The sequence below is a fragment of the Piliocolobus tephrosceles genome, chromosome 10 (genome assembly GCF_002776525.5).
Source record: "Piliocolobus tephrosceles isolate RC106 chromosome 10, ASM277652v3, whole genome shotgun sequence".
In the NCBI taxonomy this organism is placed as follows: Eukaryota; Metazoa; Chordata; class Mammalia; order Primates; family Cercopithecidae; genus Piliocolobus; species Piliocolobus tephrosceles.
In genome coordinates this window covers 96,197,210-96,221,068 of record NC_045443.1, presented here as the reverse complement: position 1 = coordinate 96,221,068, position 23,859 = coordinate 96,197,210, and the positions used below count along the sequence as shown (strand labels likewise).

The window sequence follows — 23,859 nt, the reverse complement described above, 5'->3', positions numbered from 1 at the left end:
CTTCCCAATCATTGAATTTGCTAATAATATTTATATTAATTTAAAAATTGGAATCATAAAGTTTACCCATCAATGTCACAGCTAAAATGGGGACCAGAGACAACACACGTAAACTTCTTCTGAAAAGGCCTCAAGCTCACCATGATCCTGAGTATTATGAACACAATAATAGTCTCACCTACCTTTATGCCTGTGGCAGTACCTAGCATTCTGTCTTTCCCATGTGAGTGGGTCAAGTTTGCATGTTCACTATTAGTAACTGCTAAAAGTATACCCAATGGACTTTGGTAAACCTCACTGAAGCAGCATGCACTAACTTGGGATTTTCCAGAACTCACAAGTTTGCTTTGTAAAATAACAATGTAATCAAGCACATTCCACCAACCTGAGATTTATTTGTTTTCAGTCACTAAGGCCCTCAGTGATCACTTAGTTCAACTACCCAAAAAACGTACACCACCAAGAGCAAACCCTGACTGTAGACTTTGGGTGGTAATGATGTGTCAATGTGGATCCATCAATTCTAACAAATGCACATATCTGGAGGGGGGATGTTCATAATGGGAGAGGCTATGTATTTGTGGGGGAAAAAGGTATATGGGAAATCTCTGAAATGAGTTAGGCATTATCATTACATCAATTTTACAGATAAGAAAATCAAGGCACAGAAGTTAAACAATCTTGTGCAAGGTTACAAAGCTAATGAGTGGCAGAGCCAGGCTTTGAACTCAGGCAGCCTATCTCAAGGCCAAAGCCCAGTCTCCCAACCATTACACTCTGCTGCCACCAAGTCATGGCACACCACCATTTATCACCATGCATTCCATACTTCAGATCAGCTTTCCCTTCATGTGCACAAATTAATGTGAATTTCTTGTCATTCAGTATGTACTCTGTGGCATAATGCAGGCAAACAACTAAATTATTTTTTCACTTACAAATAGGAATAATTTGGAAGTTAAGAACTTTTTAGCTTCTGGATACCTTCTTTATCTTACTGGCATTCAATTTATACAGCTTGGATTCTAAAGTAAACAGGCTCAAAAGGCCTATTTTCTTGGACACTACAGCAGCTGTTCCTTTTTACTTTTAATTTGCTCTGTGCTTTTGGATAGTCTCATTAACATGCTGGGTAGATGCAGGCTGGGTTATATCATAATCAGTTGAATAAGCTAGTAATCAAACCAGAAAGCAAAGGCAGCCTGATTGTCATTTAAATATACAAACTAAATATACAGGCTAGAAGTTCTTTCACCCTTAAGACATAACATCTATAGTATGTAAACCTATTCTGCTGCTTTATTTCAAGGTTCCCCAAGAATTCTGAAAATATGATCACTGATCTTAAAATTTTAACATCTTATAAGCCAGACTCTCAATTGTGTAATGGCATTCTGTGGAGGTCAGAGAATCAAATGATGTGGTCTCTAGAAACTTGGTGTCAAAGCTGAGCAGTTAAATTTTTCAGCAGCTAATATAGCCAAAGACTCCCCAGCTTCCAACAGACAGCAATGACTCTCCTCTAAGCATTATCCCCAGAGCAGACTGAGTTCCAGTTTATCTTTACACTGAAGAACAATTGGTGGCCATTTCTCAGGATCTCCTAATAACTGAATAAAGATGTAGGTTAATGCAACATTTTGTAAACAGAATTGTGTTTTCAATGAAACCTTGTAAAGGGATAATACACATCCTTTATTTTTTAAAAAAAAGTTATTGATATATAATAGCTGTACATATTTTGGGGGTACATGTGATACAATGTGTAATGATCAAATTAGGATAATTGGGATATCCATCACCTCAAACATTTATCTTTTCTTTGTGTTAGGAACATTATAATTCTTCTCGCTATTTTGAAATATACATTGTTAACTATAATTTCCCTACCATACTATCAAATACTAGAAATTATTCCTTTTGTTTATCTGTATTTTTGTACCCCTTAGTACAACCTTTCATAAAGCTAAAAACTGCCCTCTAATTTATCTTTCTTATAAGCTAGATTCTTATGGTGGTAAAATTGTAGCCATGTGGGTCTCATGTAACCAAAACACCAGTCATTCAAATAATTCCAAACAGTTATCCTGCCTTAGACAATTAATGAGAATCATCTCCTACACTTGAATGTTTTCAGTAAGAAATCACAGTATCATAAGATCTTATTAGGAACCAATTTTAAGTGAAAAAGCTTCCAGAATGTCCAAGTGATCAGCCCAACATAGAGGAGTCCCCAGTCCCCAGGCCATGGACTGGTACTGGTCTGTGGCCTTCTAGGAACCCATCTGCAGGGCAGGAGGTGAGCGGCTGGTGAGTGAACATTACCACCTAAGTTTCGCCTCCTGACACATCAGCGGTGGCATTAGTTTCTCATAGGAGCAGGAGCCCTACTGTGAACTGCACGTGCGAGGGATCTAGCTTGCACACTCCTTACGAGAATCTAATGCTGATGATCTGAGGTGGAACAGTTTAATCCTGGAACCACTGCCCGCCCCCCACTTCCACCACCACCCCATCTGTGGAAAAACTGTCTTCCAAGGAAACCAGTCCCTAGTGCCAAAAAGGTTGGGGACCGCTGATATACAGTATCATCTTCTACCACTTTTATAAGTAAGCCACTATTCAAAAGATTCACTTCAAGCATTCCCCTCTAGGTGAAGCCTCTGCTAAGTCTCTGAGGTTGGTCTGTTCATTCCTCTCCTCTGTGCTTCCACCTCCTCATGAAAGCATGTCCCAGACCCCTTCTAAACTTTAGGGATTTTATTGGTTTACCACCTGCTTCCCCCATAGACTGTAAGCTGCTGAAAGACAGGAACCAAGCCATAAACATTGTGCCACACAGCAGTAGCTTAGCACACACTGGACATTCAACACAGTCTTTTTGAGTGGATACATAAAAGATGCATCAAAAAAACACCAAAAATATGACCTTGAAGCACCACAACACATTCAAATCGTGACCTCAATCGCTAGTAAGTTTTAAAAAGCCAATTTGCTAGAGAAAACAGAGGCAGAGACCTGGGTTTGAGTCCTGGCTTTTCTATTTACTAATTATGTAACTTTATTTTCATTTGTTTGTTTTTGAGACAGTCTCGTTCTGTTGCCCAGGCTGGACTACAGTGGTGCGATCTTAGCTTACTGTAACCTCCCCTCCCCCAGGGTTCAAGCGAGTCTCATGTCTCAGCCTCCCAAGTAGCTGGGACTACAGATGCCTGCCACAAAACCCAGCTAATTTTTCTATTTTTAGCAGAGACAGAGTTTTGCCATTTTGGCCAGGCTGGTCTTCAACTTCTGACCTCAAGTGATCTGCCTGCTTTGGCCTCCCAAAGTGCTGGGATTACAGGTGTGAATCACCACACCCGGCACTAATCATGTAACTTTAGGAAAGTTATATTTTCCTCATATGCAAACCAAGAATGAAATTTAAGCCTCACAAAGCTGGCTAGTAAGATGAGGGAAGTGAAGCATTTTGTAAAGTATAAAGCAATATACTGCTGCTATTATTACTGAAGAAATTTCAAAAATATGTTTTCTTAAAGATTTTCAACCAACATAGTTAATTGTGAATGACATGGAAAACAGAACTAAGTTAAACACCCAACTTGCTAGTCATTCTAATGCCCCAAGTTTAGTATGGGGCAGTATGACAGCTCTGGACTGAGGGCATCCCTAACACTGTCACCAAAGCTTCCCCAAGATCTGAGGAAAGTAGTCCTGTGGATCTGTTTCATCACTACAAAATGGGGATAACGGTAACTGCCTTTTTTTCCTTTTTTCCGTTTTAATTAATTAATTAATTAATTAATTATTGAGACAGAGTTTTGCTCTTGTTGCTTAGGCTGGAGTGCAATGGCATGATCTCAGCTCACTGCAACCTCTGCTTCCCAGGTTCAAGCGATTCTCCTGCCTCAGCCTCCCAAGTAGCTAGGACTGCAGGTGTGCACCACCACACCTGGCTAATTTTTGTATTTTTAGTAGAGATGGGGTTTCACCATGTTGGCCAGGCTGGTCTCGAACTCCTGACCGCAGGTGATCCGCCCGCCTCGGCCTCCCAAAGTGCTGGGATTACAGGCGTGAGCCACCGCACCTGGCTTTTAATGATTTTTTAAAGTTTTCTCTGGTTCTTTTTTGTTTTCAATATTTTTTTCTGTTCTTTTTTTAGTTATCAAACTCATTTTACTGCCAGATTTTTTTTTTTTTTTTTTTTTGAGACAGGGTCTCGCTTTGTCACCCAGGGTGGAGTGCCGTGGTGCAATCATGGCTCAAAGCAGCCCTGACCTCACAGACTCGAGTGATCCTCCCACCTCAGCCTCCAGAGTAGCAGCCTTTTTACTCTGCTGGGTTGTAAAAGGCCCAACTGAGAAACAGGAAGTGAAAATAGCTTGGAAAGTACGATATAGGCTATTATTTTCTTTCACAGTTCTTGGGAAACTCTTACCTTAATATATCCTCCAGCAGAGATAAGCATTTTGCCATCTGGAGAAAAGCAAAGGTCAGTCACCCAGCCTCCATGGGTAGCAGCTCCTTCTTCTGAAAGCGGAGCACACAAGTGAAGAAGCTCACCGTTTGAGACATTCCATATCTACGTAAACATGATACACAATTCATTAACAGAGTTATCCAGAAGCTTCTCTAGTTTTAAAACATATATATGTCCATATATATGTATTCTAAAATTATTTTACTAGACTTTTATAAACAATCCTATCACAGATGCTAATATTGCCATTTATTTCCAGTGACATTTAAGATATAAGCAGTGCTCCAATTTTTCAAATAAAGGTACATCAGAATAAGAAAAAGAAACAGAGGCATAAATGGTAAGAGAAAATAAAATCATCATTTGCAAATCTCTCCCTAGGAAATCCAAGAGAACCAAATGGAAAAGCTCACTAGAAAGAGTTCAGTAAGACAGTACACATACATACAAAAATCAATAACTTTCCTATACTCTGAATAATCAGGGAGAAAATTTTTTTAATGTACCAACAAAAATTTTTAAAATAGCACAATTTTAAGAGAGACAATTTTTTCCTGCAGTGATGGAAAAATGAAACACTGCCTCATAACTGGTAAAGGAGCACATTCATCCAAAGATGCGAACTCAGAGCAAAATGAACATTTCCAAAGCAGCCCTGCCACTTCAGCTGACACACATTTATGTGACTGGTAGAGAGAAGGTTGGTTACTTAGTCCTCAAGCAGAAGAATCTTAATTTCCCTAGAAAGCCCATCTGATATCACCTCTATTCCTGCAAACTGTATACTCTTCTAGTCTTCTGCACTATATACCTATTCCTGGAGTTTTAAATCCTCCTTCGTAATGAAAGGGGGGAAAACCCCACCTTCCTCATATATACTGGTTACCAAAGTAGTCATCCCAATGCCCAAAATTTTCAATCAGCTCCCCAATTCTTCTGACACAACTAAGTCAATTGACTCCTTTTCCATAATTTCTAAGCTTTCAGCATGCAATACTTTCCATATGGTACTACATTTCCACAGACACAGAGAGAATAACATTCTATGTCTCGTAAAAAGATTGTTTTCCAAAAGTCAAAATATATCTTAAAAAAATAGACTGTTTTCTAAATAAAACTGGCATGGTTTGTATGTATATCTTAAGCACTGCAGAGCAATAAATACTGGCCTATCATGCAGCCTCTGACTCAATAAGGAGCCCTTCACTGCCCCCCAGTGACAGAAATGTGAACCTCTGCACGATTTAACAGGCAGGCAGTCCACAGAGGACTGCAACAAACCACACTGTAAATGGCTATCAAATGGGTATAGTGCTAAAGAGATCTTTTCTTTCCAGAAAACAGCAGGATTTGCAATTCATTTATAATCCAGACCATAATTTACAAAATTATTTTCTTCAAATTCTGCTACCAGAAACAACCTTTGGTTCAAGTCCAAGAATTAAGATGAATCGTTCTCAAGCTAATGGCAGAGAATGAACTGCAAATGACTAGAGCACTTGCCTCCTCACATATACAGGGAATGCTTCACTCTAACTCTAAAATGAATCCGTTTCTGCAGTGGAGTGCAGCTGTGAATACAATGTGCACAAGAAATAAAAAGAATGCCTCATCCAACCAGAACTTCAGGACTATGCTTCCCTGGCCCATGAACAAAGGTCCCCACTGTGAAGAGTGCTAGCCCAAGCTACAAGAGGAGCAGTGCTCTCATGTCAGCAAACACCCTACCCTGATTTCTCCATTGTCATCTCCCGTTGCCAGCAGGGTACTGTCCACAGAGAAGGCAGAGCAGCGCACACAGCCATTGTGGCCCCTCAATTCATGAAGTGGCAAAAGGAGATCAAAACTCCAGATCTAGAAGGCAATTAGGATTGTTTAGCAATGGTACATTCACTCAAAATAAGCATCTGCAAACCCTGCCTTGAGTGCTATTCAGCCATAAATTCAATCACATGGACATTCTAATGTTTGGCAATTCATAAACTTTCATGAGATGCCCAAGTTCCAGCATGCAATCTTGTTAATTTTTCTGAGATTCCCTTTAATTACTCAAGTTAAATTCAGCTCAAGGATCAATGTCACTCCTTCCTTACTTTAGACCAACATGGAAGAACACCGAATCAGCTAAGAGCAGTCTGTGGAGTGAAGCAGACCTGACTGTGAGTCCTAACTCCACTGTTCACTAGATTCTTGTGACTAGGACAAGTCACATAAGCTTCTATAGCTTCATACTCTGCATCTGTAAAATGAGGACAGTCGGCCGGGCGCGGTGGCTCAAGCCTGTAATCCCAGCACTTTGGGAGGCCGAGACGGGCGAATCACGAGGTCAGGAGATCGAGACCATCCTAGCTAACAAGGTGAAACCCCGTCTCTACTAAAAAATACAAAAAAAAAAAAAAAACTAGCCGGGCGAGGTGGTGGGCGCCTGTAGTCCCAGCTACTCCGGAGGCTGAGGCAGGAGAATGGCGTAAACCCGGGAGGTGGAGCTTGCAGTGAGCTGAGATCTGGCCACTGCACTCAAGTCCGGGTGACAGAGAGAGACTCCGTCTTAAAAAACAAAAAAAAACAAAAAAAATGAGGACAGTCGTACCTATGATGTGAAGATTAAATGAGATTATAGAGAGTGAAATTACTAGGATGTGACAAGTAATCTTTAAAGGTTAGTCACTATACTAGCCTACTTCTTGGCAGCCAAATGCTGTTTTTTCTTTTTCCTTTCCATATTGTCTCTTGGTTTTGTCAACATGATTTAGCAACCACATACTGAAAACTACCAAGTTCCAAGCACCATGAGCTAGAACTAGTAGTACAATAAGATAAACTAGTTACAGTCACTATCCTTGAAAAGTTTGTAGTTTAGTCATGAAGACAGGCTCACGAACAGTTAGTGAACAGTTGTATGAAGTAAATGTTCTAACAAATGAATAAAATGTACTAGAAACACTGGAGGTAGAACAGCTAACCTTGCTTGAGGGTCAGGAAACGCTTCAAAAGAGCTGCCATCAAATCTAGGTCTAGAAGGATGTCATAATGCTTCAAGGTAAAACAGTAGAAGGTTTATCAAACCAAAGTTAGCAGCATGCACAAAAAGATGAAGTTGGAAAGTTGGCTGGCACAGAGGAAACAATATAGCAGAAAAAGACAGTGATGAGCTAAGTAGTTGGCCTAAAAACCGTTAGGTAACAGGTGTTTCAACAAGAGACACCGGCAGTGGTATGGAAGATAACGTGGAAGAGGTGCAGACCGGAGGCAGGATGCTGAGACAGTCCACCAGTGGTGGAGGAGGAAAGCATGCTCTTCAGGGTGGTGACAAGAAGATAACTCTAAGGTGCACTAAAGAGTCATCAACAGAGCACAAAAGACAGGATGGAGTCCCTGACGATTCCAAGGTTTGTAGTTTGGAAAGACTGGTAGAAGGAGAAAAAAGGAGAGAAGGGAGTACTTGAGGTCCCCAACCAAGCAGCATCATTCACCAGAATGTGATTTTAGACACCCGTCAATTATATTACATTAATTATATTAAAATTATATTGTCAGTGTATAATTAAATGTAAATCCCTTTCAATGATTTTCATTGCCTACAGTATGCAGTAGAGGGTGCATTTGATTATAGACAAAAAGTAATCCATAAAGATTACTTATGGAAGTCCTCAATGTATTTCATTTCATTCATTTGATACCAACTAAATGCCAATGGGCATCGTCCAAAAGATCACAAAATATGGGACAGACATGTAGAGAGCAACTGTTATGTCCTGTTGTATATATTATTTGGACTCATTATACATAACCACTACCAAAGTTTTATGCATGGTTTCAAATGATTGACCTACCTTTGCAGTCTTGTCAGCAGAGGTAGACGAAAACTTGGTAGCATCATGAGAAATGTCACAAGAAAGTACTGTACCCTGGTGACAGACAAAGTCTTTTTCTATTTTTCCAGTAATAATATTCCATACCTTAAAAAAAAAATTGGAGGTTGACACTTTTAAGAACATTTTATATTAAAAAGCATAATCAGCTACAAGACAGATCTATAAAACGAGTTTTAGTACACTGGCTGTTCTGACCCCTTTATTTTAAATGTGACTAACAGTATAAATGCTCATTAAAACACAGCAGATGTAGGTGACTGCAATGAATACAAAACAAGCATGAGAAAAATAAAAAAATTTTAATGTAAGTAATTAGCCTTCAGTGGCTTTTGGCTGTCTCAATATAATCACTGCAATATGAGAATACTTTTTCAAAAACAAACAAATTGATACTTCAAATTACCTTCACTGTTCCATCAAATGACCAAGAAAGCAGTCTTGAATTTTTCAAGAGTCTAAAGTCTTTCACTGTTTCCTGATGGGCTTGTAGAAAGACATATTCCTCCAATTGCCAATTCCATACCTGAATATCAAAGAAATATGTCTGTTATAATCCTCCCCCGATCCTATCTCATTGGAGGGGTGGACAGAGTGTACATTCTCTTGTCTAAAGTTTTTTACTCACACGGCATTTCAGTAAAACAGAGAAGAATAACAGAGAAGACTATGGTGTCCACATTTTACAGACAGAGAGAAGCTGGGGTTAAGTAAATTGACTAGAGGCAAAATAAAATATTTTTCCTCCTAAATAAAATTTGTTTTCTTCAGTTGCTTGGAGAACAGTTAATTATACCAGAAGATAGAAAAAAAAAAAAAAAAAAAGAACACACAATATGCCAGTGAGTTCACCATCTGATTAAATTTTCCTGAGAAAATTATCCTAATTACATAGTCACAGATTTCTGAACCTACAAGCTGGGGAAGTCTACAGATCCTGGCTCCACTGAAGCTGGCCTGGGAAGGTCAGTTGATCAAAGCAGCTTCAAACCAGAACACAGAGTTTCCAAGGTTCAAATATCTCAGCTATCCCCCAATACAATCCTCAAAATGACAGAAGTGAGAAGGCATTGTTTTTCACGTGCAGCTTCAGGAGGAGCTCCTCAGACATAAGGAAAGGTATGGGGGGATTGAAATAACATGAGTAACTAGCACAAAATATGCATACAAATGCATCTGAGACACAAAGGTACACAGAACGGAAGTTTATTTTTATGCGCTATGTAAAGGACATCTCTTAATTACTAAATCAAAGCAACTGTATTTAGAGCTCTATTAATACTTGACTTCAAATTAACTTATTTAACAAATGTTTATTTAGTACCTATATGCAAAGCAAATATGAATCAAACAAGGATCTAGCATAAAGAAACTTAAGAGTTTAGCAAAGAAAATGAGAAATACAACAAGAAACCCAAAAAAATCCTACAATATAAGATACAATGATAGAGATAAAAGTTCTGTGAAAGTCAAAAAAAGTAATTGCTTAGAGAAAATTTGGTGGAGATAACACATTCAAAGTAGGCTCGAGGAATGGGTTGTAAGTGTGATTCACAAACTGAGAAGGGTTCTTCAAAGGGAATAAATGTTGGAGTTAAAGTATAGGAGCAGGGAAATGTCAAAAGGGGCCTGCTCATGGTTCCATCCAACTAGAGCATACGAGACGCAGAAGAAACAGAAGAGAAAAAAGGTTGGGAAGGCATCCAAAGAAACAGCCCCGTGGGCATGATGAAGCCAAAATTCTGAGGTATGGGCAAACAGGCCAGCTCCAAAAGCATAAAAAGATAAAGAAAAAGCAGCCACCACTACAGGTATGCATATGAGTAACATTCTGAGTCTAGCTTTTTACTGGCCAATGTTAAACAGCAGAAATATCTTTAATCAGACCTAGGCAAAATCTTAAAAGAAATGACATCTCTTCTTCCCCTTTTTTTACTTCTTTTTCCATCACATTTAGCAGTCGCCCTCCCCACCAAGCCCTGGCTTTCAGATCTCATCTTCTGTCTCAGAATGCTCATTCACAGAAGCAGGATATCAGGAGCATAGGGTCTTGCATGCAAGCAAGAGAACTTTAGAAGACAAACTGGAAGTGAGAGTAATTCTAAAGAGAATGAATTAGTAATTTTCAAATTTTAAGAACCCAATGAGATATGCTGGGGGAAGGGGGAGAAATGGAGGCTTTTCTGGCTTCCCAGATCAGACCAGAGAGGAAGGGCACCCCATGTGACTAAGCATAAAAGACCTTAGTCCATTTCTACTAGGAACCTCCTGGCTCTCTCCTCCCCATTTCTGGGCTTTACTGAACTGGAGGATCAATGGCTATGCTGAACAGCTCCTCCTAGTTTACAGACACTGCCTGTTGTAGCTTTGCCTGATTCAATGTTCATTTCTAACTTAGTATCTTATTTCTGCCCTCTGCATCAAGAACTCAGATAGCCTTCCTAAGGAGATATAATGAAGAATCTGACAACCACTGAGGGCAGATTAGGAATAGCCTTTGCAGCTTTTGTTACAGAAGGTTTCTGACTAGGCAATGATGATGAGTGATTTTTTGTTGTTGTTGGACTGAACATACTGTGCTAATTGAATAACCTTAATATCACTAAACTTCTACCATCATTAGTCAAATGTAAAAGTTGAGTCTGGAGATGTCTCTATCATTGACTATGTTTGCAATGTATATATACTTGTAGAATTTTTTCAGCTATATGAATAAAATTTAAATTGTAGAAATGCTAAGGAAACTTTTCTTTTCTTTTCTTTTTGAGACAGAGTTTTGCTCTGTCTCCCAGGCTGGAGTGCAGTGGTGGGATCTCAGCTCACTGCAAGCTCCACCTCCCGGGTTCACGCCATTCTCCTGCCTCAGCCTCCTGAGTAGCTGGGACTACAGGTGCCCACCACCACACCTGGCTAAATTTTTTGTATTTTTTAGTAGAGACAGGGTTTCACCGTGTTAGCCAGGATGGTCTCGATCTCCTGACCTCGTGATCCACCCACCTCGGCCTCCCAAAGTGCTGGGATTACAGGTGTGAGCCACCGCGCCCGGCCGGAAACATTTCATACCAGCAAGAACTAACACAGTCTTATATACTGGCTCATGTAAGCATGGGTAATACTTGGCCTTTATTTACATCAAGGTAAAGGATCAAAAACCACCAAAGTAGACCTCAATTTTCACAATCCTAAGAGCGATAATCAGGTGAGTTGATTCTTCAAATTTTGGCAATAACTTCAGCTCAGCAAAGATTTACAGAACCCTTACTGCATTCCAGGCATTAGGGATACAAAGATGATTAAAACAAACCTCCATATAATCATTTACAAAAACTTTAAAAAATGAAAACAACACCCAACCAGTCATTTCTTGAAAATATCTACAGAGTTTTATTACATTTAAAACACTGTAAATGTAAGAAGCATTCTGAGTAGAACAGAAAAAGAGGAAGAAACACAACTACTTATTTCTATAATATAATACCATATTTCTAAATATAACCTAACTCCTTTTTTCTAAAAATATTTCTAGAAATTATTCTTCCCTCTAACTGAGAATACCTGAAATCGTCAAGCTGGTCATAAAAACCTTATGAATTTAACTTTTGATAGAAAACTACATAGTATACAATGTCTCAAAAGAACTTCATCAAATGTAGTTTTTAGTTTTACCCATTTCAAAGACATCTAGAGAGGAAGAAAGGTGAATATTACACTGAGTTTTACAGCTAGAACACCAGTGTCATGGGAGCCTATAACAAATAAGTTTCTGTACTGAAGCCAAATTTCATTTGAATCATACTCCTTCCTAGGACTCACACAGACATAATTTTGGTTTCCCAAAACCATTTTTAACAATATAATTAAATATTGCCACCACAAGCAATATATATATATACACAAATAAAAGAATATAATAGCTTCCACTGAACATATGCATTATCTCCTTCACTTCTAAAGCCCTACTAAAATGGCACGGTCAAAAGAATGAGAAAGGAGATAACAGCAACAAAATGTGGGAGGCTGGAAAGCAGGAGAATGGTAACTGACTCAGCAAAGTCAAGAAAACAGAATCCTAAAGGCATTAGAGAAAGTCAAAAGCGGCCAGGCGTGGTGGCCATGCCTGTAATCCCAGCACTTTGGGAGGCTGAGGCGGGAGGATCACAAGGTCAAGAGATCGAGACCGTCCTGGCCAACATGGTGAAATCTCATCTCTACTAAAAAAATACAAAAAAAAAAAAAAAAAAAAATTAGCCAGGCATGGTGGCACGTGCCTGTAGTCCCAGCTACTCAGGAGGCTGAGGCAGGGGAATCGCTTAAACCCAGGAGGTGGAGGCTGCAGTGAGCCGAGATCGTGCCACTGCACTTCAGCCTGGCAACAGAGCAAGACTGTCTCAAAAAAAAAAAAAAGAAAAGAAAAGAAAAGAAAAAGTCTAAAGCAACAAAATCGGCATTATGAACTCCCAAAATGCTCGAAAATGGAAGGTACTAAGTATACCCAAAGGAGGAAACGAGGGTGGGGCTAAGAATATAAGTATTAGGAATTAGGAGGCAGAGAATCCTAAGATAGCCACATGGTGTTCACCAGAAAGTGCAATGGACCAACTGGAGAAGAGTAGCAGACACTGAGTGTGAGGGGGCTGGGTACAGTCTGGAAGGACTGGAGCAATGTGAGCCTTGTGAGCTCATAAAATTAACCAGGACAACCCTACAATGAGGAGAAACCACAGGGAATAGAATCCAAATGGAGTATAACAAGGATAAGGGCAACAAAAGAAAGAAAGAGAAGGTCCAAATAACTGTGAGGGAAGGAGACGGAGCAAAGAGATCTCCTAAGAACAAGGCCATTAGATATTTGAGATGGGGATTTGCTCTGTTGCCCAGGCTGGAGTGCAGTAGCATGATCATAGCTCACTCCAGCCTGGACCTCCTAGGCTCAACTGATCCTCCAACCTCAGCCTCCTGAGTAGCTGGGATTACAGGCATGCACTACCACACCTGGCTAATTTATTTTGTTTTGTAGAGATGGGGTCTTGCTGTGTTGCACAGGCTGGTCTCTAACTGATGGCCTCAAGCAATCCTTCCACCTCAGACTCCCAAAGTGTTGGTATTAAAGGTGTGAGCCACTGCGCCCAGTAAGGCCATATTTTTAATGCCTCATGAAAACAAGAGAAGGAGCTGCAGACCTGTGAAGCTAGAAATGCTGGACTTCCCCACTCCTCCAAGGAGTTTAGGAAACTTGATTTCATATAAAAAAGAAGGCCAGGCACGGTGGCTCACACCTGTAATCCCAGCACTTTGGGAGGCCAAGGTGAGCAGATCACTTGAGATCAGGAGTTCAAGACCAGCCTGGCCAACATGGTGAAACCCTGTCTCTACTAAAAATACAAAAAATTAGCTGCGTGTGGTGTCAGGTGCCTGTAATTCCAGCTACACAGGAGGCTGAGGCAGAAGAATCACTCGAACCTCGGAAGTGGAGGTTTCAGTGAGCAGAGATTGCACCACAGCACTCCAGCCCGGGCAATAAAGCAGGACTGTCTCAAAAAAAAAAGAAAAAAGAGAAGAATTGCTGCTGAATCCCAAAGTTACTATGAGAAAAAAGAGAAGAAAGTAGACAGACAGTGACAGCAAACTAGAAAGAAGAATCTCGGAATTTAAGGGCACCAGCACAACTCAGGGTAGAATTACAATTCTGATAACGAGGGATCAAGGGAAGGTTTACATACTAAATGTTGAGATCCAACATCTATTAATACTTCCTGTTCTCTTCCCCAACTTAGCTCTAAGAACCTGCCAGCCAGGTTTATCCTTCAGGCAAGAGAGCAGAAAATTCCTCTCTAGGAATCTGAGGAGATCAAGACAAAAGACCTAAAGATACTCACAATAAAGGTTCCCCTTTCAGATCACCTTTTAGAGAAGATCTCAGTCAACACACAGAGCTTTCAACCAGTTGTTTAGCACACATCTCTGGTAGCTAATACCACTGAGAGCTAAGGAGGCCTTCAAAATAGGAGGTCAAAACAACCAAACAGAAAAAAGCAACTTGGAGGGAACAGCAACTATGCAGCCAAATAAAAATTTATGGGGAAAAAAATTATATATATAAGCCAGGCACAGTGGCTCATGCCTCTAATCCCAGCACATTGGGAGGCCAAGGTAGGTGAATCACCTGAGATCCAGAGTTTAAGACCAGCCTTACCAACATGATGAAACCCCATCTCTACTAAATATACAAAATTAGCTGGGTGTGGTGGTGCATGCCTGTAATCCCAGATACTCAGGAGGCTGAGGCAGGAGAATTGCTTGAACCTGGAAGGCGGGGATTGCGGTGAGCCAAGGTGGCACCATTGCACTCCAGCCTGGGCAAGAAGAGTGAAACTCCATCTCAAAAAACAAACAAAAAAAAATTACACATATATGTGTGCGTGTGTGTGCGTGTATGTGTGTAATTTCTATATATATTATATATATTTATTTACCTGTCTGTGTGTATATATCCTCAGAGAGATAAAATACTCTATCTACAAAATAAGAATTTAATGCATTAGAAATATAATAGTAGAAATGAAAAACTCAATAAAATGGCTGGAAGACAAACCGAGGAAAACTCCCAGAAAACACAGCACAGTAGGCCAGGTGCAGGGGCTCATGCCTCTAATCCCAGCACTTTGGGACGCCGAGGCAGGAGGATCATGAGGTCAGGAGTTTGAGACCAGCCTGGCCAGCATGGTGAAATCTCACCTCTACTAAAAAAATACAAAAAAATAGTCTGGCATAGTGGCATGCGCCTGTAATCCCAGCTACTCAGGAGGCTGAAGCAAGAGAACTGCTTGAACCCAGGAGGCAGAGGTTGCAGTGAGCCGGGATTACACCACTGCACTCCAGCCTGGGCAACAGAGTGAGACTCCATCTCAAAAAAAAAAAAAAGAAAGAAAAGAAAAAAAAAATAAAGCACAGTATAAAAAGATGAAATGTGGAAAAAGAAAACTAGATTATCGGTCCAGGAGATCTAACATCTGAATAATGGTTGTTACAAAAAGAAAAAGCAAACTGGACAAAAAGGAAAGAATCAAAGAAATAATCCAACTTCCATGAATTGAAAAACATAAGTTTCCAAATTGAGAAGGAAGACTGAATGTCCAAAACGATGAATAAAAACTAACACCACAGTATATCATCAGGAAATTTCAAAATTCTGGGGACAAAATGAATACCCTAAAATCTTCCAGAGAGAAAGATTAGGCAGCAAAATGGCTTCAGACTTTTCAACATGAACTTTGGAACTTGGAAGAAAATGGAACAATGTCTTCAAAGTTTTAGTGTAAAATAATTTCCAACTACACCCAAAGATCAAATTTTCCTACACTGCATTAAGACAAAAAATGCATTCACAGTACCCTTAGTACACAGTGATCATAATAACAGGAAGGATCTAAATAAAATTTCGTCATAATTGGGATAAATGGATTGATAAATGAGTGTCTGTGAACGTGTGCATGTACATAAGCTGAAGGCAGGACAGGTGGGAGAAGGAAAAAAGCGACATCTTCCTGTAGGGAATTCAATAGATAATTTCTCAAATGGTAAAATCAAGAAGAGCACTATAAGCATGCCATACAGAGGCATGAAGGTAATATCAAAAGAAACATCTAAAAGCTAAAAGTGGTGCCTCTGGAGAATGAGAAATGGGGGAAAGGGTCTACTTTTCATAATAAATCTTGTAATACTATTTGAATTTTAAAACAATGTGCTTTGGGAATTTAATAATCAAGTAAATTTTAAAAGAATATATAGTGGCCAGGCGCGGTGGCTCAAGCCTGTAATCCCAGCACTTTGGGAGGCCGAGACGGGCGGATCACGAGGTCAGGAGATTGAGACCATCCTGGCTAACACGGTGAAACCCCGTCTCTACTAAAAAATACAAAAAACTAGCCGGGCGAGGTGGCGGGTGCCTGTGGTCCCAGCTACTCGGGAGGCTGAGGCAGGAGAATGGTATGAACCCGGGAGGCGGAGCTTGCAGTGAGCTGAGATCCGGCCACTGTATTCCAGCCTGGGCGACAGAGCAAGACTTCATCTCAAAAAAAAATATATATATATATATATATATATAGTAAGCTTAGGCTTCCATATCCACAATTCTTTATTATGTCAAACTATTCTCTTTTCACAGAATTTCATTCCTGTTATAAACATCTTGTTCTTGAAAGGAAAGAATGAAATGATTTCCACTGGATTTTACTACTGTAAAGAAAAATAAAGAGAAATTACATAAATGTGGCAAAAAGTATACTTACTGATACAAATCCAAATACCAAGGCAGGCAAGAAAATGCAAACAAACCCTTCATTTTCAAAATAAACACCCTTCCAACAGAGGGTTCTAAGACAAACTGTCTGTCTCACCCACAGAAAAATGTGAAACACCAATCATCTAAGCCCATGTGCATAATCTGAATGTATGCCCAAAGCAATGTGCTTAAAATATACATCAGATTTTAGACATAATCATAGTGTTCATTTTAGAATCAGCATTAAATATGTTAAGAGTTCAACCTCCCTCTCACCTGAATTGCAGAATCATCAGAACTTGAAATAAGTGTCTTCTCATCGGCTGTGAACTGGATGTGCCATACAGTTTTCTTGTGCCGAATCCTGGACTGGAAGATTCTATTGTTTACAAGTTCTAAAATCTTCAAAGCAGAAAAACACAGAAAATTAATATGAAGAAACTAAGCAACACATAGGCATTACACCCCAAAGATATTAAACCAAAATTAGACTAGAGGGTACAGAATTTCCATCTGGTGCTTTCACCCTAATTAAAAACAAATGAATGTCACATATATATGCACATATTATACCCTAAAATAAAACACTCCCTGCAATCATCAGACAGCAGTAGGAACCAGTGGTCCTTCTGATTACTCAACTCCCCACTTCATCAAACAAGTGGCTGTCTAGGCTCGCCCTCCAAAAAAAAAAAAAAAAAGACATTTAAGATGGATATGAGAGAAGAAAGTAAGTAAGTCCTGGATGGCAAATTCTTCATAAAACAACACAAACAAGGGAAGATAAAAGATGATGAGGGAGACAGGTAAAGGAAAAGAGGATACGAGAAGGCTGGTGGGCAGCGCGATGAGAATACTTAAGAGGGCCAAAGACTAATAATACTCCAAATAAAAGTAGTAACAAATTCAAAAGATAATAACTATGTCAAAAAAAAAAAGGCTTTCAAATGAACTCATACCAAAAAAAACAAAAAGAGAGGAAATATGTTTCATGGACCAAATTAAAATGTACTCAAGAAAGCCTAAGGAAAATACAGATGATGCTAAAGCAGGAGATTCCAGAAACTCAAACCTAACCCACATGTCTGGAAGAAAAGCCCCTTGAAAACAAAGGGGAATTGTGTGAATGGGAACCTTCCTAAATGAGCGGGATGAACGATCTCACAAACCCTATAAGGCAAGGGCAGAATAGCATAACAGTTGAGCACATAGCCTCAGAGATCTGGGTTTGAATCCTAGCTCTGCCACTTATTGATTTTATGAAAATTGTGGAAATAAGAGTTTAGACATCTTTAAAACAAGAATACCACCACCGAACATCCAGGATGTTATAAGAATGCAACGAGAAAACCCCATCGTCTCAGCCCAAAATCTCCTTAAGCTGATAAGCAACTTCAGCAAAGTCTCAGGATACAAAATCAATGAGAAAAAATCACAAGCATTCTTATACACCAATAACAGACAAACAGAGGCCAAATCATGAGTGAACTCCCATTCACAACTGCTTCAAAGAGAATAAAATACCTAGGAATCCAACTTACAAGGGATGTGAAGGACCTCTTCAAGGAGAACTACAAACCACTGCTCAACAAAATAAAAGAGGACACAAACAAATGAACATTCCATGCTCATGGATAGGAAGAATCAATATCATGAAAATGGCCATACTGCCCAAGGTAATTTACAGATTCAATGCCATCCCCATCAAGCTACCAATGACTTTCTTCACAGAATTGGAAAAAACTACTTTAAAGTTCATATGGAACCAAAAAAGAGCCCGCATTGCCAAGTCAATCCTAAGCCAAAATAACAAAGCTGGAGGCATCACACTACCTGACTTCAAACTGTACTACAAGGCTACAGTGACCAAAACAGCATAGTACTGGTACCAAAACAGAGATGTAGACCAATGGAACAGAAGAGAGCCCTCAGAAATAATACCACACATCTACAACCATCTGATCTTTGACAAACCTGACAAAAACAAGCAATAGGGAAAGGTTTCCCTATTTAATAAATGGTGCTGGGCAAACTGGCTAGCCATAAGTAGAAAGCTGAAACTGCATCCCTTCCTTACACCTTATACAAAAATTAATTCAAGATGGATTAAGGACTTAAATGCTAGACCTAAAACCATAAAAACCGTAGAAGAAAACCTAGGCAATACCATTCGGGACACAGGCATGGGCAAGGACTTCATGTCTAAAACACCAAAAGCAATGGCAACAAAAGCCAAAATCGACAAATGGGATCTAATTAAACTAAAGAGCTTCTGCACAGCAAAAGAAACTACCATCAGAGTGAACGGACAACCTACAGAATGGGAGAAACTTTTTGCAATCTACTTATCTGACAAAGGGCTAATATCCAGAATCTACAAAGAACTTAAACAAACTTACAAGAAATAATCCCATCAAAAAGTGGGTGAAGGATATGAACAGACACTTCTCAAAAGAAGACATTCATGCAGCCAACAGACACATGAAAAAATGCTCATATCACTGACCATCAGAGAAATGCAAATCAAAACCACAATGAGATACCATCTCACACCAGTTAGAATGGCAATCATTCAAAAGTCAGGAAACAACAGGTGCTGGAGAGGATGTGGAGAAATAGGAACACTTTTACACTGTTGGTGGGATTGTAAACTAGTTCAATCATTGTGGAAAACAGTATGGCGATTCCTCAAGGATCTAGAACTAGAAATACCATATGACCCAGCCATCCTATTACTGGGAATATACCCAAAGGATTATAAATCATGCTGCTATAAAGACACATGCACACATACGTTTATTGCGGCACTATTCACAATAGCAAAGACTTGGAACCAACCCAAATGTCCATCAATGATAGACTGGATTAAGAAAATGTGGCACATACACCATGGAATACTATGCAGCCATAAAAAAGGATGAGTTCATGTCCTTTGTAGGGACATGGATGCAGCTGGAAACCATCATTCTCAGCAAACTATCGCAAGAACAGAAAACCAAACGCCGCATGTTCTCACTCGTAGGTGGGAACTGAACAATGAGAACACTTGGACACAGGAAGGGGAACATCACACACTGGGGCCTGTTGTGGGGTGGGGGGAGTGGGGAGGGACAGCATTAGGAGATATACCTAATGTAAATGACAAGTTAATGGGTGCAGCACACCAACATGCCACATATATACATATGTAACAAACCTGCACGTTGTGCACATGTACCCTAGAACTTAAAGTATAAAAAAAAAAAAAAAGAATTCAATGAGAGCATCTGGCACAGTAAACAGTTAATAAATGGTAGTTGCTATTATTTGATGATATGAGGCTACACTATACGGAACTGCCACTTTGTAGGTAAATATTGGTAATTTCACATGGTTCATTATGTATTATTTATATCATTTGATGACTTTGAGGTAACTAACGATGTGGATGAAGCACATATGTGTATTGTGAGTTTATTTTTAAACTATCTAAAAGACTTATTTTAAGATAGATGGTAAAAATGAAAAGAATGTGGTACTGACTTCACATCGAGGTTAAGATAAAAGAGAAACTAAGGACTCTTTAAGAATAAATAATAATACACAACAGTTTGAGAGATGAGCCTGAGATGGAACTCTAAGGTTCACCTGTAAACATACAATTATCCCTTGCTTAAGAAGTACATATCCATGATGTACTTTCTCAGAATAGTACACATCTTAACAAATGATAAATAAATTTTTCACAATAATAAAGAGAAAACAAAGCCTGAATTCTCAATCAATGACACAAGGGTCATAGCAAATACATAAGAGTATAGAGATCACTGTCTTAAAAGCTTCCTTCTTCACTTTGTGTCTAAGCATATAGTTTCTTCTCCGTGGGGCAATATGGACTACAGAATATTTGTGTAATTCCTTAAGAAAATGAATCCAAAGTAAAATACTGTGGCCAGTGCCATAAGTAATTGGTTAAAAAGTAATTCCCAGATGCCTGGTGAGAAAAAGTGAGAGAAGGAACCAATGTTTTTGGTATAAAACATTAAAATATAATGGTTTTTAAAACCATTATAAAGCTAGAGAAAACGTGCTTTTGTGAATTTCACTTGTGATAAAGACAACGATATTTTTACCCAAAATGCCTTTTATTATACTACATTTTTTGCCTTGCAACATGTTTCTATTTTTACTTATTTGGTCTTGTTAGATAAATTACGGATTTCAGGTGGTGAACTGAGGTACTTCTGCCACCAAAAGTAGAACAGCAAGGATTGGTGGAGCGGCCAAGCACAGGCAGCCCTGCACCAATATTCCCCATAAGCCTTATCAGAACCAAAATGGAAACAACTTATACCCCATATGGCTGGGCTTCTAAGAAGAGGAGAAAAAAGTGCTCTTTGCATAGTTAGCGAAATCTTGATAGATAGTGTTTGATATATGTGGAGAACAGCCAAACAACTAAGTAGAGAATAAGGGACGTAAAAAGACAAAAAGCATGAGAAACAGTAACATAGGAAATCTGAAAAATATACAGCCAACTGGATAAGATGATTTTTAGTTTAACAGAACAATGATTAATAGATCACAGAAAGATTTATTTAGTATAAAAGTGTATAATAGGCTGGGTGTGGTGGCTCACACCTGTAATCCTAGCACTCTGGGAGGCCAAGATGGGCAGATCACTCGAGCCCAAGAGTTTAAGGCCAGCCTGGGCAACATTGGTGAAACCTCCATCTCTACAAAAACAGAAAAATTAGCTGGGTGTGGTGGTGCATACCTGAAGTCCCAGTTACTCAGGAGGCCGTGGTGGGAGGATTCCTTGAGCCCAGGAGGTGAAGGTTGCAGTGAGTCAAGATTGGGCCACTGCACTCCAGCCTGGGCAACAAGGTGAGATCCTGTCTCAAAAAAAAAAGTATACAATAGCCAGGCACAGTGGCTCCCATGCCCATAATCCCAACACTTTGGGAGGCTGAGGCAGGACAATCGCTTAAACCCAGGAGTTTGAGACCAGCCTGGGCAACATAGGGGACCCCATCTCTACAAAAAATAAAAAATTATTCGGGCATGGTGACACACACCTGTAGTCCCAGCTACTCAGGAGGCTTAAGTGGGAGAATCACTTGAGCTCAGAAGGTCAAGCCTGCAGTCAGCTGTGATTGTGTCACTGCACTCAGCATGGGTGACACAGCAAGACCCCATTTCAAAAATAAAAATAAATACAAATAGAAGTGCACAATGCCAGACATATAATTAGTTTTAATTAATTAATTCTGTACAGAAAGATTCTGAAGACTAGCACTGAATACCTCAATGGTTCCATTTTCGTCTCCAAATGCAATGTATTGAAGATGCGGACTTAAGCAACAGCAGCTAACTTGAGCTTCAGTCAGATAATCAATCTGACCTGTTTTTCCATTAATGAGCTAATGAAAAATGAGGCAAAATCAGTTATTAGGCTGTAAGAGCAGATTTTGTTCTTTAGAACAGAGGCTTCAATTGAAAAAAATAAAACAAAACACAGAAAATAACCAACAAGAGTTCTCAGGGGAACAACAAAGCCATATCCTAGTCTCAGCAGCTGCATTTAGCACTTCACACTTTCATTTCATTCCACTTTGGTGGTTCAAATACATTTTCATAAAATAAAACGAGCATTACAAGGTTTAAAAAGCAGCTGCTGTGCCAGCCACCTGAGACACATCTGTCTGATTTGTAATCCCACAGCTAGCTCCACACCGTTTTCCATTTCTTCACAAAGCCCACTTTTAATAGGGCTATCGTTTGTTAAAATATACTTTTCTGCTACATTTCAAAGCTGTTGGTCAAACAAGACTGAGACAGACATAAAAAGACAAATTAAAATGGGGCTTATATCCTCCAAATCACTCACAAAACAGTGTAAATTAAGACTCTTGGAGCGGGGGCAGTGAGGACAATGGAGAAGAACTCATAAGCATAATTTGCGTAGCTGGATTTACAATGCTTAAACAAAGATTACCTAATTTCATAATCTGTACCAATGCTTAAATCCCATGAATTATGATGCTGTATCACTCATCTATAACATGTGACCTGGGAAAATATCTCTCAAGCTTAAATCAATTGTCAGATACTTCTCTCTAACTTAGTGTCATAAACTAAAACTCTTGAATTATTTTTCAACATGAAATAAGCAGTTATCTTTGTTTCTGGTACAAAGATTACAGTCAATCAATCACAGGTAGCTTTTCCTTAACATTATTTTACCTAGCATGTTTTTATCTATTAGATATTCAAAATGAAAACTGAACTACGAAGAGCTCAACATCTTCCTTCTCTCAATTAATTTCAAGAGCTCTCTAAGTAAAAACTAAAAAATGTTTTATTCACTTAAATGAAACTATTAAGTTTATCCTCTAAACTCTCCCACAACCACTGTCATAGAATATCTTTATAGACAGATGACTTTTTAAGTCTCACAGTTACAACAGTCATTAAAGAGAGGTTGCACAAATTTAATAAAGGAAATACAAGCATGAGGACACTAAATTTGACAAAAAAACTGGAGTGGAAATATCCCAAGTGGAAGAATCAGCTTTCTAAAAAACAGTTAATGAGAAATTCACATTGAATTACACATTCCAATTCACCCCAGAAGTACTGTGTATTAGGGGCTCCTAATCAGCATATTGAGGACAATAGTAAAACTTGTAAAATCAAAGCAAGCCATATTCAGCAGTGACTTACAGCTTGATTTTGACACCCACAGTAAACAAGAAGTTACCACATGCCAAGCGATTTACTCCCAGTATCTACTCCTGAATTTGGATTCTACTTTGACCCTGTAACTAGCTCAGAGACTGTAAGATGAAAAGGACCTTAAAAACTGAGGCTCCAAGTGGTAGCACACGCCTGTAGTCCCAGCTACTCGGGAGGCTGAGGCATGAGAATCTCTTGAACCCAGGAGGCGGAGGTTGCAGTGAGCCAAGATCATGCCACTGCACCCCAGCCTAGGCAACAGAGAGAGACTATCTCAAAAGAAAAACAAAAGAAAGAAAATTAGCCCTCACTATGAAAGAGTTTCTGTCCTTCTCAATCCTATGTCTCAGGGAATCCTCAGGGCAAGGGAGAATGTTCCACCAGTTCACATAAAAGCCATGCCACCTCCTGCCCTTATCTGGCTGCTTGCTCTTACCACCTCTCTTAGCCACAAGTCACAGTCACATGCTGTCAGCTCCACATGCTGACACCTCCTTCAATGGTCCATA

The 23,859-nt window shown here is 39.4% G+C and overlaps 1 protein-coding gene across 9 annotated transcripts in view; it reads right to left on the bottom strand.

Annotated features, from left to right (window-relative positions):
• APAF1 (apoptotic peptidase activating factor 1) overlaps positions 1-23,859 on the bottom strand; it is a 126,447-nt gene that overhangs the window by 36,109 nt on the left and 66,479 nt on the right. For 6 of the 9 annotated variants that reach the window (XR_002724710.1, XR_002724717.1, XM_023183333.1 and 3 more), the window contains exons 21-27: positions 21,919-22,035; positions 16,910-17,035; positions 14,826-14,867; positions 8,759-8,878; positions 8,314-8,439; positions 6,209-6,334; positions 4,439-4,582 (exon numbers count right to left, since the gene is read on the bottom strand). The exons of 1 other annotated variant lie outside the window; for it this stretch is intronic. Coding sequence is in view for 6 of the 8 variants with exons in the window: in XM_023183333.1 (XP_023039101.1) it covers positions 4,439-4,582; positions 6,209-6,334; positions 8,314-8,439; positions 8,759-8,878; positions 14,826-14,867; positions 16,910-17,035; positions 21,919-22,035 (801 nt within the window). In the remaining 2 variants the exon portion in view is untranslated. The remainder of the gene's footprint in view (positions 1-4,438; positions 4,583-6,208; positions 6,335-8,313; positions 8,440-8,758; positions 8,879-14,825; positions 14,868-16,909; positions 17,036-21,918; positions 22,036-23,859) is intronic. 2 more of the 9 variants (XM_023183826.2, XM_023183656.1) reach the window with 1 other exon arrangement.